This window comes from Somniosus microcephalus, unplaced genomic scaffold, assembly GCF_052327205.1.
Source record: "Somniosus microcephalus isolate GS21.2 unplaced genomic scaffold, FLI_Smic_1.0 unresolved_chr1, whole genome shotgun sequence".
Taxonomy (NCBI): domain Eukaryota; kingdom Metazoa; phylum Chordata; class Chondrichthyes; order Squaliformes; family Somniosidae; genus Somniosus; species Somniosus microcephalus.
Window position 1 is genome coordinate 165,029,811 of NW_028225179.1, and position 17,264 is coordinate 165,047,074.

At 45.8% G+C, this 17,264-nt stretch overlaps 1 protein-coding gene across 1 annotated transcript in view; it reads right to left on the minus strand.

Moving 5' to 3' along the window:
- The window catches only part of LOC147096471 (cytochrome P450 2K6-like), an 81,519-nt gene extending 66,215 nt beyond the window's left edge, over nucleotides 1–15,304 (minus strand). The window contains exon 1 of the mRNA XM_085975262.1: nucleotides 15,069–15,304. Within this exon, the coding sequence (XP_085831388.1) occupies nucleotides 15,069–15,266 (198 nt within the window). The 5' untranslated portion in view covers nucleotides 15,267–15,304. The remainder of the gene's footprint in view (nucleotides 1–15,068) is intronic.
- Between the last annotated feature and the right edge of the window lie 1,960 nt (nucleotides 15,305–17,264).

Genomic DNA, 17,264 nt, shown 5'->3' on the forward strand with positions numbered 1-17,264 from the left:
AGCATCGAGAGGGAGGAGGTGCTAGCGGTTTTAGCAGGCCAAAAAGTGGATAAATCCCCAGGCCTAGACGAGATGTATCCCAGGCTGCTGTGGGAGGCAAAGGAGGAGATTGCAGGGGCTCTGACACAAATTTTCAGAACCTCTCTGGCCACAGGGGATGTACCAGAGGACTGGAGAACAGCTAACGTAGTACCATTATTCAAGAAGGGTAGCAGGGATAAACCAGGGAATTACAGGCCAGTGAGCCTAACATCTGTGGTAGGGAAATTATTGGAAAAAATTCTGAGGGACAAAATTAGTCTCCACTTGGAGAGGCAAGGATTAATCGGGGATAGTCAGCATGGCTTTGTCAAGGGTAAATCATGTCTGACAAATCTGATTGAATTTTTCGAGGGGGTGACTAGGGGGGTGGATGAGGGAAATGCTGTGGATGTGGTTTACATGGACTTCAGTAAAGCTTTTGACAAAGTCCCGCATAGGAGACTGGTCAAGAAGGTAAGAGCCCATGGGATCCAGGGTGCCTTGGCGCGTTGGATCCTAAACTGGCTGAGTGGCAGGAGGCAGAGGGTGATGGTCGAAGGTTGCTTTTGTGACTGGAAGCCTGTGTCCAGTGGGGTACCTCAGGGATCGGTGCTGGGTCCCTTGTTGTTTGTGATCTACATAAATGATTTGGATGAGAATGTAAAAGGTATGATCAGTAAGTTCGCAGATGACACGAAAATTGGTGGGGTGGTAAATTGTGAGGAGGAAAGCCTCAGGCTATAGGATGATATAAACGGGTTGGTCAGATGGGCGGAAAAGTGGCAAATGGAATTTAACCCTGAAAAGTGCGAGGTGATGCATTTTGGACGGACAAATAAGGCAAGGGAATACACAATGAGTGGTAGGACCCTAGGAAGTACAGAGGGTCAGAGGGACCTTGGTGTACATGTACATAGATCCCTGAAGGCAGCGGAACAGGTAGATAAGGTGGTTAAAAAGGCATATGGGATACTTGCCTTCATTAGCCGAGGCATAGAATATAAGAGCAGGGAGGTTATGATGGAACTGTACAAAACGCTGGTGAGGCCACAGCTGGAGTACTGTGTGCAGTTCTGGTCGCCTCACTATAGGAAGGATGTGATTGCTTTGGAGAGGGTGCAGAGAAGATTCACCAGGATGTTACCTGGGATGGAGCGCCTCAGCTATGAAGAGAGGCTGGACAGGCTGGGGTTGTTTTCCTTGGAGCAAAGAAGGCTGAGGGGGGACCTGATTGAGGTGTACAAAATGATGAGGGGCATAGATAGGGTAGACAAAGAGGAACTTTTCCCCTTAGTAGGGGGGTCAATAACAAGGGGGCATAGATTCAGGGTAAGGGGCAGGAGATTTAGAGGGGATTTGAGGAGGAACTTTTTCACCCAGAGGGTGGTTGGAATGTGGAACTCAATGCCTGAAAGGGTGGTAGAGGCAGGAACCCTCACAACATTCAAGAAGCATTTGGATGAGCACTTGAAATGCCATTGCATACAAGGCTATGGACCAAATGCTGGAAAATGGGATTAGACTGGACAGGGATGGATGGGCGGCGCAGACACGATGGGCCGAAGGGCCTCTTTCTGTGCTGTAAAACTCTATGACTCTATGACTCTATGCCCGCTTGCAACAAGACCTGGACGACGTTCAGGCTTGGGCTGATAAGTGGCAGGTAACATTCGCGCCACAGAAGTGCCAGGCAATGACTGTCTCCAACAAACGAGTGTCTAACCACCTCCCCATGACATTCAACGGCATTACCATCGTCGAATCCCCCACCATCAACATCCTGGGGGTCACCATTGACCAGGAACTTAACTGGACCAGCCACATAAATACTGTGGCAACAAGAGCAGGTCAGAGGCTGGGTATTCTGTGGCGAGTGTCTCACCTCCTGACTCCCCAAAGCCTTTCCACCATCTACAAGGCACAAATAAGAAGTATGATGGAATACTCTCCACTTGCCTGGATGAGTGCAGCTCCAACAACACTCAAGAAGCTCGACACCATCCAGGACAAAGCAGCCCACTTGATTGGCACCCCATCCACCACCCTAAACATTCACTCCCTCCACCACCGGCGTACCATGGCTGCAGTGTGTACCATCTACCAGATGCACTGCAGCAACTCGCCAAGGCTTCTTCAGCAGCACCTCCCAAACCCGCGACCTCTTCCACCTAGAAGGACAAGGGCAGCAGACGCATGGGAACACCACCACCTCCAAGTTCCCCTCCAAGTCACACACCATCCTGACTTAGAAGTATATTGCCGATCCTTCATCGTCGCTGGGTCAAAATCCTGGAACTCCCTCCCTAACAGCACTGTGGGAGTACCTTCACACGGACTGCAGCGATTCAAGAAGGTGGCTCGCCACCACCTTCTCAACGGCAATTAGGGATGGGCAATAAATGCTGGCCTTGCCAGCGACACCCATATCCAATAAACGAATTTAAAAAAACAATTCTCCTCTCTCCCATAGTGACAATGTTAAATTGTGGACCCCTCATCACTAACTTCCCAATCCGTGGAAATAGTCTTTCCCTGTTTACCTATTCAAAGTTCTTCATAATTTAAAAACCTTCCTTCGATCTCTGCTTTGCATTCTCTGCTCCAATTGAAATGGTGAAATGGTTCCAGTATCTCAAGTCGCTCCTCTTAACTATAATTTTTCCTCCCTGGCATCATCCTGGGGAAATTCGCAATATACGCTCTCCATGGCTTTAGTGTCATTTCCATAATGGCACCCCCAAAATTGCACTCAATATTCACTTCATGGCCTAACGTCTTTACTCTTGCATTATATACCATTATTCATAAAACCTGCAATGTTTTTTACGGCTTCATCTATCGGCACTCATATTTTTGGGAAATAATCGCACATTAACAGAGTTTTCACCGAAATTCTGCCAAAGTTACAGTTGGCGGAGTGGGAGAGGCCCCAAGGAACTTTGCGCCAAATGTGTTTGTAGCTGTAGGTCTCTCTGCTCATCCATCCTCATGAGCATCTTTCCATAAATTTCCATTCTTTGCTTTTTCCCCCAAATGTATTACCTCACATTTCTCCACATTAAGTTGTACCTATCACTAACCTTTGTATGCATTTCTGAAGTAGTTTACACTCCTCCATACTGTGGCCTAGAAATTCAGTCGCGTTTGCGCCCACTTATGGGCTATAGAGTGGTTTGCGCCGGAAGTTTTTTCGTGCCCGAAATTCAGTTGGTCCATAACATCGACGTTAGCCGGTAGCGCTGCGCCGGCACCGATGACGTCATTGGTGTGCGCAGCGCCCCGGTTCCAATGCAATTCCGGTCCGACCGCCAAATTCAGTTGCGGCCGCCTCTCCCGTGGCGGCCGCAAACAGCGTTTGCAAAACGGTGCCTTGCAGCTCCGAGAGGCCGGCGCATAAAGGTGGAGGGGCGGCCGGCCGCTTTCCCGGTGGCCGCCTGGCCGCACCTCCCTCCCCGGACTCCTGCACCACCCCCCCGCGGCATTGGTGTGTCACTCCCGCGAGCCCGGCACTTCTCCGTGGTGCCGGGCTCATTTGCCGGGGGAATCCAGCGGCGATCTCACGGCTGCAGGCAGCTCCTCCTTAAGAGAAGGAGGAGGCCTGCAGTACCCCAGCCTGCCGCACCGCATCGGGTGCCGCAGCGGCAGCTGGACGCCTGAAACTGACATTCTTCGCCCCAAACGAGGCGGCCAAACCCTCCAATAGCGCCCGCCTCCGTGTTGGGGCGGCGCAACTGAATTTCAGGTGGGCGCTACGGGAATCCGGCCGAGCGCTAAATTTCGGGCGCTAAAGACCTGGCGGGGCTATACCTAATTTCTAGGCCTGTATGTTTAACCACCAATTTTTTGTGTTGTCAGTAAATTTCATTTATGTGCTCCCTATGCTCAACGCAATAGCCTTGTCTGTCTTGCCTGCTCAAGGAGAGACTGCAGGGATCATGTAGTTGGCACATTCATTGGGAGCAGACCAAGGTCATTGGTGGGGTGGTTGCACTTACTAGACAATAATACTATAGGCTTGTACAGCCATTGTCAACGGGAAGACCTGACTGGGGGTTTGTCCAAAGGGCAAAGGCAACTAATATGATGCCAAGCAACACCCACTAGTGTACAAGGCCCAGGTGGACAAAATGCACTGGGTAGGTGTAGGGGAAATGCATGTAGCAGACAGAACTCCAAGCAGAAGTGCATGTCAGACTGGACTCCCAAAAGGAAAGTGCATTTATCATTGTGGAAGCTCTATCACTACAGGGACATTCAAGAAGAAAACCCACCATCTGAGGAATGTTTAAAATTTGACAATAAATTCAGCCTTGCCAGTTTCATTCACATACTGAGGAAAGCGCTCATGGATATGTGAGGCCCAGATGGGATGTAGACATTTTTTTGTCAAGTAATTCTATATGCAAGATGTACGTTTGTGCCTCCCAATTTGATTGACTAACAGCTCTGTGTTCAGAAGTTACTAGGGTTAGATTACAATCAGCAGGCTTTTTGCCACATCTTCATTTCAGTTAACAGTTGGCCCAGATGTGATATTGAAATCAGGAACATTGCCTCACCTACATACAGATAGCTTATCAGGAGGTTGATGAAAGTTACGAGATTTACATTTCATACAGTTTATGGACTGGTTTAACCTTTGTTGTTTGATAAATACTGGCATTATCAGTATTTTGATATGTCTTTTTCTGTGTAATCCTAATTCTTGTAAATAAATTCCTTTTAGTTTCTTTAGCCTGAACAATATGATCTGGGGTTACGGGGATAGGGCTTGTGTGGGATGGCTGTCGGTGTAGGGACCGGGTGCTAGGGTTTGGATGATCAGCCATGATCTCGTTGAATGGCGGAGCAGGCTCGAAGGGCCGAATGGCCTACTCCTGCTCCTATCTTCTATGTTTCTATGTTTCTATGATCTAAGAATATGGTGTGTCTATGCATATATTATGGGTTATATATTTACTCTGCATTACTGAGATGCTCAGCACTCCTCAGTGAATATTATGGGTTATATATTTACACTGTTACTCAGGCTCTCACAAATCTTCAGTGAATATTATGGGTTATATTCTTACTCTGTTACTCAGACTCTCATGACTATCTTCAGTAAACATTATGGGTTATATATTTGTTCATTTACAGTCTCACACCAGCCTCCAGTGAATATTATGGGTCATTTATTTATTCTGTGTTACTCAGACTCTCACACCAATCTTCAGTGAATGTTATGGGTTATAGAGTTACTCTGAGTTACTGAGACTCTTAGCAATCTTCAGTGAATATTATGGTTTGTATATTTATTCTGTGTTAATCAGAGTCTCACACCAATCCTCAGTGAATATTTTGGGTTATATAAATTTACTATGTCACTCAGACTCTCAGAAAGTTTCAATGAATAGAATCATACAATTGTTACAGCACAGTAGGAGGCCATTTGGCCCGTCAAGCCCATGCCAGCTCTCTGCAAGAGCACTTCAGCTCATTCCCCATAGCCCTGCAAAGTTTTTTCCTTCAGGTATTTATCTAATTCCCTTTTAAAAGCAACGATTGAATCTGCGTCCACCACCCTTTCAGGCAGTGCATTCCAGATCATAACCACTTGTTGCGTAAAAAAAGTTTTTCCTCGTGTCGCCTTTGGATCTTCTGCCTTAAACCTGCGTCCTCTGGTTCTCAACCCTTCTGCCAATGGGAACAGTTTCTCTCTATCTACTCTGTCTAGACCCCTTATGATTTTAAACACCTCTATCGCATCTCCTCTCAATCTTAAGAACATAAGAACTAGGATCAGGAGTAGGTCATTCAGCCCTTCGAGCCTGCTCCACCATTCAATGAGATCATGGCCCTATCGCCATATCCCTTGATGCCCTTACTAGTCAGAAATCTATCGACTTCTGTTTTGAATACACCCAATGACTGAGCCTCCACAGCCCTCTGGGGTAGAGAATTCCAAAGATTCACCACCCTCTGTGTGAAGAAATTTCTTCTCATCTCAGTCCTGAATGGCCTACCCTTTATCCTGAGGCTGTGGCCCCTGGTTCTAGACTCCCCAGCCAAGGGAAACATTCTCCCAGCATCCACCCTATCAAGCCCTGTAATAATTTTGTATGTTTCAATGAGATACCCTCTCATTCTTCTGAATTCAAGAGAATACATGCCTAGTTTACTCAATCTCTTCTCATACGACAGCCCCGCCATCCCAGGAATCAATCTCGTGAACCTTCGTTGCACTCCCTCTATGGCATGTATATCCTTCCTTAGGTAAGGAGACCAAAATTGTACACAGTACTCCAGGTGTGTTCTCACCAAGGCCCTATATAATTGGAGTAAGACTTCTTTACTCCTGTACTCAAATCCTCTTGTAATGAAGGCCAGCATACCATTTGCCTTCCTAATGGCTTGCTGTACCTGCACATTCACTTTCAGTGACTCGTGTACAAGGACACCCAGGTCCCTTTGAGCATCTGCATTCCCCAATCTTTCACCATTTAGGAAATACTCTGCCTTTCTGTTTTTTCTACGAAAGTGGATAACTTCACATTTATCCACATTATATTCCATCTGCCATGTTCTCACCCACTCACTGAGCCTGTCGAGATCTCCTTGAAGCCTCTTCACATCCTCTTCACAACTGACACTGCCACCTAGCTTTGTGTCATCAGCAAATTTGGAAATGTTACATTTAGTCCCCTCATCCAAATCATTGATATAGATTGTGAATAGCTGGGGCCCAAGCACCAATCCTTGTGGTACCCCACTAGTCACAGCCTGCCATCCTGAAAAAGACCCATTTATGCCTACTCTTTGTTTTCTGTCTGTTAACCAATTCTCAATCCATGCTAGAATATTACCCCCAATTCCATGTGCCCTAATTTTGTTCACCAACCTCTTGTGTGAGACCTTATCGAAGGCCTTCTGAAAATCCAAATACACCACATCTACCAGTTCCCCTTTGTCTACTCCACTAGTTACATCCTCAAAGAACTCCAATAGGTTTGTCAAACAGGATTTCCCTTTCATAAATCCATGTTGAATCTGCCCACTCTTACTATTAGTTTCTAAGTGCCCAGTTATTGCATCCTTTATAACAGATTCCTGCATTTTCCCAACTACTGATGTGAGGCTAACAGGTCTGTAGTTCCCCGTTTTCTCTCTCCCTCCTTTCTTAAATAGCAGGGTTACATTTGCTATCCTCCAATCTGCAGGAACCATTACAGAATGTATAGAATTTTGGAAGAAATTTTGAATCTTCTCTGCTCTAAGGAGAACAACCCCAGTTTCTCCAATCTAGCCACATAACTGAAGTCCCTCATCCCTGGAACCATTCTTGTAAATCTTTTCTGCACTCTCTCTAAAGCCTTCACATCCTTCCTAAAGTGCAGTGCCCAGAATTGGACACAATACCCCAGTTGTGGCCGAACCAGTGTTTTAGAAAGGTTCATCATAAGTCCTTGCTTTTGTATTCTATACCTCTATTTATGAAGCCCAGGATCCCATTTGCTTTTTTAACCACTTTCTAAACCTGCCCTGCCACCTTCAATGATTTGTACACATATACCCCCAGGTCTCTCTGTTCCTGCACCCCCTTTAGAAGTGTACCCTTTAGTTTATATTGCCTCTCCTCATTCTTCCTACCAAATTGCATCACTTCACACTTTTCTGCATTAAACGTCATCTGCCACATGTCCGCCCATTCCACCAGCCTGTCCATGTCCTCTTGAAGTCTATCACTGTCCTCCTCACTGTTCACTATACTTCCAAGTTTTGTGTCCTCTGCAAATTTTGAAATAGTGCCCAAGTCCAAGTCATTAATATATATCAAGAAAAGCAGTGGTCCTAGTTCTGACCCCTGGGGAACACCATTGTGTACCTTCCTCCAGTCCAAAAAGCAACCGTTCACCACTACTCTCTGTTTCCTGTCACTTAGCCAATTTCGTATCCATACTGCCACTGTCCCTTTTATTTAATGGGCTTCAACTTTGCTGGCAAGCCTATTATGTGGCACTTTATCAAACACCTTTTGGAAGTCCATGTACACCACGTCAACTGCATTGCCTTCATCAACCCTCTCTGATACCTCATCAAAAAACTCGATCAAGTTATATTGGGCGATGAGTAGTTGATAAAACATCATTAATGTGGAGAGAAAAGGTTTATTTTGAATCAGAACCACAGGATTAAAGAAAAAAACATGAAATCATTTGCATTTCTATAACACCTTTAACCTCCTCTGGCTGTCCAAAAGCACTTCACGGCCAATGAAGTACTTTGGAAGTATAGTCGCTTTTGTAATGTAGGGAAACACAGCAGCCAATTTGCACAAATAGCAGTGAGATAAATGACCAGGTCTGTTTTAGTGAACAGGTGATTGTTCAGAATAGACTGACATCTCTGGAGGAGCGATGGACAGCTATTGAAACCAGAGCTTCACGGAAGTCCTGTGGAGTAGGACTGCCAGTGCAGAAACGGGTCCGCCCCTGAAGTGCAGCAAGGTGCTGTCAAGCCACTTGCTAGCTCTAAAGTGGGGCTGACCCATGAGGGATGTTGGTGGTAGACAACAAGGAAGTGGGGGCTCCTCTCCAAGCACTCACACGACCATGCCACTGCGGAGCCCTCGGTCAGAGCCCCACCAGAATCCTCACCCAACTGAGATGGGCGTCTCATCCCCTGCACAGCCGTAGGAGCAGCAGACTGTTGGCGAGCCCTCACAGGCTCGCAACCCCAGAGGATGCCCACCAAAGGTGTCGAGACAGGAGCAGCATGAAAGTGAGCAAGGGGCCTCTACATCTGCTGAAGCTACAGGGGAAGCACCACGTAGGAGCACGCGTAAGAGGAAGATAAAGCACAAGTAGTCACAAGGGTAGTCACTTGGGTGTTTTATTGTGTTTAATTGTTACATGCCATCCTTTTAGTGAATGTTATAAAATGAAGTGATGGCAAACTGTTGAAGTTCTGGGCTGTGTCATTTCGCAAATGGAAGTTCCAATTTGAGGGCTCAGGGCGACTTGGATTTGTCATGATGGTGATCAGGGTGATAGGAAGCCGCTGTCTATGGCGACTTAGCTCCTCCATGGCCGTAGCCATCCTCTCCTCTACCGTAGCCATCCTTTCCATGGAGGTTGCCATCCTTTCCGTGGTGATGCATTCATGTGCCAATGCCTCCACAAAGGCTCATGTTAGCAATGGACTCCTCCATCCTTTCCACACTTGCAGCGACCCTGTAGACAAAACCTGCCAGTGACTCCTGCACCTGTTCCTGGAGTTCCATCACCGCTCTCCTGGATGGACTCGGAGGCACAGGGTCGACATGCAGCTGAGCCGAGCTGGGAGCGCCCAGCGGTCTCCGACGAGGACTCTCCACTGCTGTCCCTGTCTCCACCATCTGCTGATGTTCACTTATGAGCTGTGATACACCAGGTGACAACACTACTCTATCCCGCGAAGGTCCCACCGAGGTGTGAGTGTCTGCGCTGGTGCTGGGTGCGCTTAATTCTGCTGACGCTGCGCCCTCAGAGGTTGCAGCTTCCTCTGAGGAGCCTTCTGGCTCAGGCTGTTCTTCCTGGACAGTGGGGAGGGGGGATGTCGATGGTCCTGTGTGGGAGTAAAGGAATGAGTTGGACATGTGATATAAACGTTGCATGCACACAGAATTGTGCAGATGATCATAAATCAATCTGTTTGAGCATCAGAAGCAATATCAGTCACTCATGCAATGTCAATATGTGAGATGCAAAACTATTCTGTCACCAGCTTGCTCTGATGCGCCCGTCTGTCCGTCTCCCACTTGCACATCCTCCTCGGCTCCCACGATCTTTAGGGCCACCTCCTCAGCGCTGGTGAGCTGGGCTATTGAGGGTGGCCCTCCTCCTGTCTTCGCCCTTTCCCTCTTATTGTGGGCTCTCTTTTCCTGCAATGAGGGACACAAGAGAAGCTTGAGTGAGAATGATGGAGTGAGTGTAGAGAGTCCATAGCATAGATGCTTAGAAGGACACAAAGATGGAGTGAGGTCCCAAGACCAAGGGCCCCCCCGTGTGTTGTAAGTTGTTGTCATAGCATAGCAGTGATAGGGAGTGTGAGGGCAACATAGTCGAATAGTTAAGTGAATGTGTACATAGAGAGGGATGGTTATGGGTGCAAGGGATGTAAGGGTAAAGTGGGATGTGGAGGAGGAGGTTGACAATGCAGAGTGCTGGTCATGAGGGGCGATGGGGAGCAGATTGATGGTCATGGTGATGTTATACTCACTTTTCCTGTGTGGAGAAGGTCATTAAACCACTTTCGGCACTGCAGCCAGGTTCTGCTGTACATTGATCTTGAACTGACCTACTGAGCCACTTGCAGCCACACAGCTTTGGTCTGCTGGGGAGGTTTTTTTCCTCCCAGAGGAAGGAAACAACACCTCCTTCTGAGCTCTGGCTCCCTCCACCAGAGCTCGGAGGGAGTCCTCATCAAACCGGGGTGCGGCCTTTGACCTTGAAGTAGACATATCGGGGGCACAAAACCATTAGAAGAATCGCTAATATAAGTTCTAAGGCAGAAAATGAACCAAGGCTGCTTGCAGTTTTTAAATGCAGCTGCATAAATGACGTCATCAGAGGCGAGTTTCTGGGCCAAAAGACTCATTGGGCCAGGGGTGCGCACTCGCTGGGAATCAAGTGCCCAATTAGGGCAAAATCGCTAAATTATCCCGCCTGACATCAGAGGCCACCAATGACAAAATCCAGCCCTCTGTATCCACTCTATCAAAACCTTATATAATTTTAAAGACCTCTATTAGGTCACCCCTCAGCCTTTTTTCAAGCAAAAAGAGACCCAGCCCGTTCATCCTTTCCTGATATGTATACACTCGCATTTCTGTTATCATCCTTGTAAATCTTCTCTGCACCCTCTCCACTGCCTCTACATCCTTTTTATAACATGGTGACCAGAATTGTACGCAGTACTCCAAGTGTGGTCTAACCAGGGTTCGATGCAAGTTTAGCATAACTTCACTACTTTTCAATTCTATCCTTCTAGAAATAAACCCTAATGCCTGGATTGCTTTTTTCATGGCCTTGTTAACCTGTGTCGCTGCTTTTAGTGATTTGTGTATTTGTACTCCGAGGTCCCTTTGTTCCTCTACCCCACCCAGACTCGCACCCTCCAAGTAATAAGTGACCTCCCTATTCTTCCTACCAAAATGTAATACCTCACATTTATCTGTGTTTTATTTCATTTGTGAATTATATGCCTATTATGCAAGTTTATTAATACCTTCCTGTGATTTGTTGCAGTCCTCCTCAGTATTAACTACCCCCCCCCAAATTTGGTGTCATCCGCAAATTTAGAAATTGTGCTTTTGATTCCAACGTCTAAATCATTGATGTAAAATGTGAACAACAGTGGTTCCAGCACTGATCCTTGTGGAACACCATTTCCCACCTTCTGCCACTGTGAAAAGCTACCCTTTACCCCTACTCTCTGCTTTCTCTCCTGAAGCCAGCTAGCTGTCCATTCTGCTACTTGTCCCCGACTCCACATTCACTGACCTTATTCATTAGTCTATTATGTGGTACCTTATCGAAGGCCTTTTGGAAATCTAGATAACTTACATCTACTGCATTACTCTTGTCTATTCTCTCTGTTACCTCTTCAAAAAATTCAATGAGGTTGGTCAAGCAAGACTTTCCCTTTTGAAATCCATGTTGACTATCCATTATTATAGTTTTGGCTTCTGGATGTTCTTCTATTTTCTCCTTTAGTAGGGATTCCATTATTTCTCCTACCACCAATGTTAAGCTGGCTGGCCTATAGTTCCCTGAACATGTTCTATCTCCCTTCTTAAATATAAGTATGACGTTAGCTATCCGCCAGTCCTGTGGCACTACACCTTTTTCTAATGAATTATTAAATATGTGTAGTAATGCCTATCTCTTCCCTAGATTCTGTTAAAATGCACAGATGTAATCCAGGGTTTTTTTCCTCTTTGAGTTTGATTAGTTTATTTAATATACCTCCTCTTTTTATTTTAAATGCAGTTACTTCATGACTAATTTCATGATCCAATGTCATGTCCACCTGTTCTATCTCCCTGGTAAATGCTGAGGCAACGTAATTATTTAATATTTCTGCCATCTCTCTATCACTGCCTGTGGTATTATCCTGTCCATCCCTTAGTGGCCCTATTCCCATCCCGGCCTTCCTTTTTGTATTGATGTGCCTGTAAAATATTTTACTATTTTGTTTTATGTCCTTGATAATTTAATTTCACAGTCCCTCTTTGCCTTCCTAATTGTTTTTTTGATTTCTTTCCTAATCTCTTTGTATTTTCCCTTATCATGCTCTCACCTGCTGTCCATGGACTTAATGTATGCCTCGTTCCTTACCCTCAATTTTTCCCTTATGGCTTTATTCATCCATGGTGTCTCATTAGTATTTAGCTTGTTCTTGTTTTTTAGCAGAATATATTTTTCCTGGACTCTGTTGAACACCATTTTAAATGTTTTCCATTGCTGTTCTATGTCATTGTTTGCCAATATCGTTGTCCATTTTATCTTACCAAGTTCTATTCTCAGCCCCTCAAAATCAACTTTTCTCTAATCTATTACCCTGGTCTTCATCATACTTATGTCCTTCTCAATTATTATTTTAAAGCATATTATATTATGATCATTATTTAAAAAAAAAAAAAATTTTATTCATTGATGGGATGTGGGCGTCGCTGGCTGGCTAGGCCTGCATTTAGTGCCCATCCCTAATTGCCCTTGAGAAGATGGTGGTGAGCCGCCTTCTTGAACCGCTGCAGTCCATATGGTGTAGGTACACCCACAATTCTGTTAGGAAGGGGGTTCCAGGATTTTGGCCCAGCGACAGTGAAGGAACGGCGATACAGGTCCAAGTCAGGATGGTGACCTCGATGTTCCCCTACTTTTACTTCTCTTATCTGCTCTGGTTCATTCCCCATTACTAGATCCAATAGTGAATCCTCCCTTGTTGGGCTTTTTACATATTGGGTTAGAAAGGAGTCCTGTACACATTGTAGGAACTCCATTCGCTTAGCTTCTTTACCTACCACTTCTGTCTAATTAATAACAGGGTAGTTGAAATCGCCCAGGATTATTATTGTATGTTTTTTACTCATTTCCCTAACATCACATTGCTGTTTGTCGGAGCTTGCTGTACGCAAATTGGCTGCCACGTTTCCTACATTACAATAGTGACTACACTTCAAAAGTACTTCATTGGCTGTAAAGTGCTTTGGGATGTCCGGTGGTCGTGAAAGGCGCGATATAAATGCAAGTCTTTCTTTCTTTTCACCAAGGTTAAGCTGACTGGCCTGTAATTGTTGGGTTTGTCCTTGCACCCTTTTTTGAACAAGGGTGTAACATTTGCAATTTTCCAGTCCTCTCACACCACCCCTGTATCCAAGGAGGATTGGAAGATTATGGCCAGTACCTCTGCAATTTACACCTTTACTTCCCTCAGCATCCTAGTGACTTATCTACTTTAAGTACAGCTAGCCTTTCTAGTACCTCTTTATCAATTTTTATCCCTTCCAATATCTCAACTACCTCCTCTTTCACTACGACTTTGGCAGCATCTTCTTCCTTGGTAAAGACAGATGCAAAGTACTCATTTAGTATTCAGTGCCCTCTGCCTCCATGGGTAGGTCTCCTTTTTGGTCCCTAATCTGCCCCACCCCTCCCCTTACTACCCGTTTACTATTTATATGCATGTAGAAGATGTTTGGATTCCCTTTTATGTTACCTGCCAGTCTATTCTCATACTTCCTGTTTGCCCCTCTTATTTTCTTCTTCACTTCCCCACTGAACTTTCTGTATTCAGCCTGGTTCTCACTTGAATTCTCAACCTGACATCTGTCATATGCCCTTTTTTTCTGATTTATCTTACTCGCTATCTCTTTTGTCATGCAGGGATCTCTGACTTTGGTTGCCCTACCTTTCCCCCTCATGGGAATGTATCTCAACTGTAGCCGAACCATTTCCTCTTTTAAGGCAGCCCATTGTTCAATGACAGTTTTGCCTGCCAATCTTTGATTCCAATTTACCCGGGCCAGATCCGTTCTCAACCCACTGAAATTGGCCCTCCTCCAATTAAGTATTTTGACTCTAGATTGCTCCCTGTCCTTTTATGATACTACAGGAAACTTTTTTTTATCAGGCACGGACAGGACCGACGTGGTGCCGGCTCATCAAAAATTCCGGATAACCGAAAGCTATAGTAAAAGATACGGAGCTGAGAGCTCCGTATAAAGCAACAAACCCTGCTTAGCAACAGCTTCAGAACAATGGCCACAAGTTGCAAGCATCTCTGTAGCTTAGCAACAGCTGCAGCCACACCCTTGCACAGCAACAAACGGAGGAAGGCAAGTAATAAAAGTTACCTGAACCTACTCCTGAATTTTGCCGGTTAACCGAGATTTCCGGTTATTTAGGTGTTGGTAAATCGAAAGTTTCCTGTATTACAAAAGCAAAATACTGCAGATGCTGGAAATCTGAAATGAAAACATTATTCCTTATGATACTATGATCACTATTCCCTAAATGTTCCCCTACTGACAATAACTCCACTTGACCCACCTCATTCCCCAGAACCAGATTCAGCAATGCCTCCTTCCTCATTGGGCCACAAATGTACTGATCAAGAAAGTTCTCCTGAACACACTTTAGAATTTTTCCCCTCTCTGCCAAATACACTATTACTATCCCAGTTTATATTGGATAGTTGAAATCCCCCATTATCACTAATCTATAGTTCTTGCACCTCTCTGTAATTTCCTTGCAAATTTGCTCCTCTATATCCTTCCCACTAGTTGGTGGCCTATAGAATACACCTAGTAGTATAATGGCACCTCTATATTATGGGTTATATTTTTACTCTGTCGCTCAACCTGTCACACCAATCTTCAGTGAATATTATGGGTTATATATTTACTCTGTTACTCAGACTCGCAGCAATCTTCAGTGAATATTTTGGGTTACAGTATATATTTATTCTGTGTTACTCAGACACTTGCACCAATCTTCGGTGAATGATAATCCTTTCTCTCTTACCTTCACCAGAGATCTGTAAAAATTCTTCAGGTCCAGTTGGTGCAGGTTGCCGATCAATGGAAGAGGAGTTGGAGAAGGAGGCAAGTTCAATGAAGATTTTGTGTTCGACCCATTGATGAAGACAATCACAAGGAAAGCCAAAACGATTAGCAGTAGCAGTGAGGTGGAGCCCAAAGGGAATATGTTCAACAGATTCATTGTGAACAGACTAACCTGCAACTTCAACAAACCCTGCAACTACCCTTTAGCTCTTTGCCAGCTCAGTTCAGTGGTCACAACTATTTGAAGAGCAGGATCCGCCTCCTTCTCCTGCACTGCTCACTTGTTAACTCTTTCACTCACACCTCGCTGTACAACTGACAACAAGACTGAACAATAATTATAGGGCCAATTCTACGAGTCCATGTGGCCGGTGGAAAGCTATTCCCACATGTCGGGAATTTGATTGCGCACCTGATGGTTGGAAAATCACAGGACGTATATGCCAAATTTTTTGAGATCTGGAGCTGAGACTCTCAGTGGCAAAGTAGACTGTTGAAATTACCCCTTGTATTTGCTATTGACCAGCAAATGGTTTCTGTGGCATTACATAACATGTACAATTGAATCAGGAGAATTTTCTTCCACAACTACCTGGTCTAAACATTGCGGGTTAACTTGAAGTGGCCCCACTTTTGTAAGACGTCCCATGCAGCCGGTGAGCTGGCTTTTAAACTGAAAAAGAAAACTCATTCACGGACTTTGAATGGGCCGCATACAGGGAACATTGCCTGCTGGCCTTGTCCTTCTAGGAGAAGAGGTCACGGGTTTGGGACGTGCTGCCGAAGAAGCCTTGGTGACTTGTTGCAGTGCATCTTGTAGATGGTACTGTGTGCTGGTGGTGGAGGGAGTGAACGTTTAAGCTGGTAGATGGTGTGCCAATTAAGCAGACTGCTTTGTCCTGGATGGTGTTGAGCTTCTTGAGTGTTGGAGCTGCACTCATCCAGGCAAGTGAAGAGTATTCCATCCCACGGCTGAATTGTGCCTTGTAGATGATGGTAAAGCTTAGGGGGTGACAGGAGGTGAGTCATTCACCACAGAATACTCAGCCCCTGACCTGCTCTTGTAGCCACAGAATTTATGTGGCTGGTCCAGTTAAGTTTCTGGTCAGTCGTGACTCCCAGGTGGGGGATTTGGCGATGGTAATGCCGTTGAATATCAAGGGGCGGTAGTTAGACTCTCTCTCATTGGAGATGGTCATTGTCTGGCACTGGTGTTACCTGCCACTTATCAGCCCAAGCCTGAATATTGTCCAGGTCTTGCTGCATGCAAGCACGGACTGCTTCATTATCTGAGGAGTTGCGAATGGAACTGAACACTGTGCAGTCAACTGCGAACGTCCCCACTTCTGACTTTATGATGGCAGGAAGGCCATTGATGAAGCAGCTGTAGGTGGTTGGGCCTAGGACACTGCCCTGAGGAACTCCTGTAGCGATGTCCTGGGGCTGAGATGATTGGCCTCCAACAACCACAACCATCTTCCTTTGTGCTAGGTATGACTCCAGATGGTGGAGAGCTTTTTGTTATTAGTGAGTAAGTGCCGCTCGATAGCATTGTCGACGACACCTGCCATCACTTTGCTGATGATTGAGAGTAAACTGATGGGGCGGTAATCGACCGGATTGGATTTGTCCTGCTTTTTGTGGATAGGACATACCTGGGTAATTTTTCACATTGTCAAGTAGGTCTTCTTAAGCAGTCCCTCGGAACCGAGGATGACTTGCTTCCACGTTAAAAATGAGTTCTCAGGTGACTGATGAGTCCAATGTGGGACCTACAGTCTCTGTCACAGGTGGGGCAGATGGTGGTTGAAAGGGCGGGTGTGTGGGGTGCTTGGGTTGATGTGCGCTCCTTGTGCTTGGCTTCCGCTTGCTCCCAGTGAAGAGACTCGAGGTAACAACAGAAAATGCTGGAAAAACTCAGCAGGCCAGGCAACATCCGTGGAAGAGACTCGAGCTGTTCGGCGCCTTCCCGGATGCTTCTCCTCCACTTTGTGCTGTTTTGGGCAAGGGATTCCCAGGTGTCGGTGGGGATGTTGCACTTTTTCAAGGAGGCTTTGAGGGTGTCCTTGAGGCGTTTCCTCTGCCCACCTGGGGCTCTCTTGCCGTGTCGGAGCTCCGATTAGAGCGCTTGTTTTGGGAGTCTCGTATCGGGCAT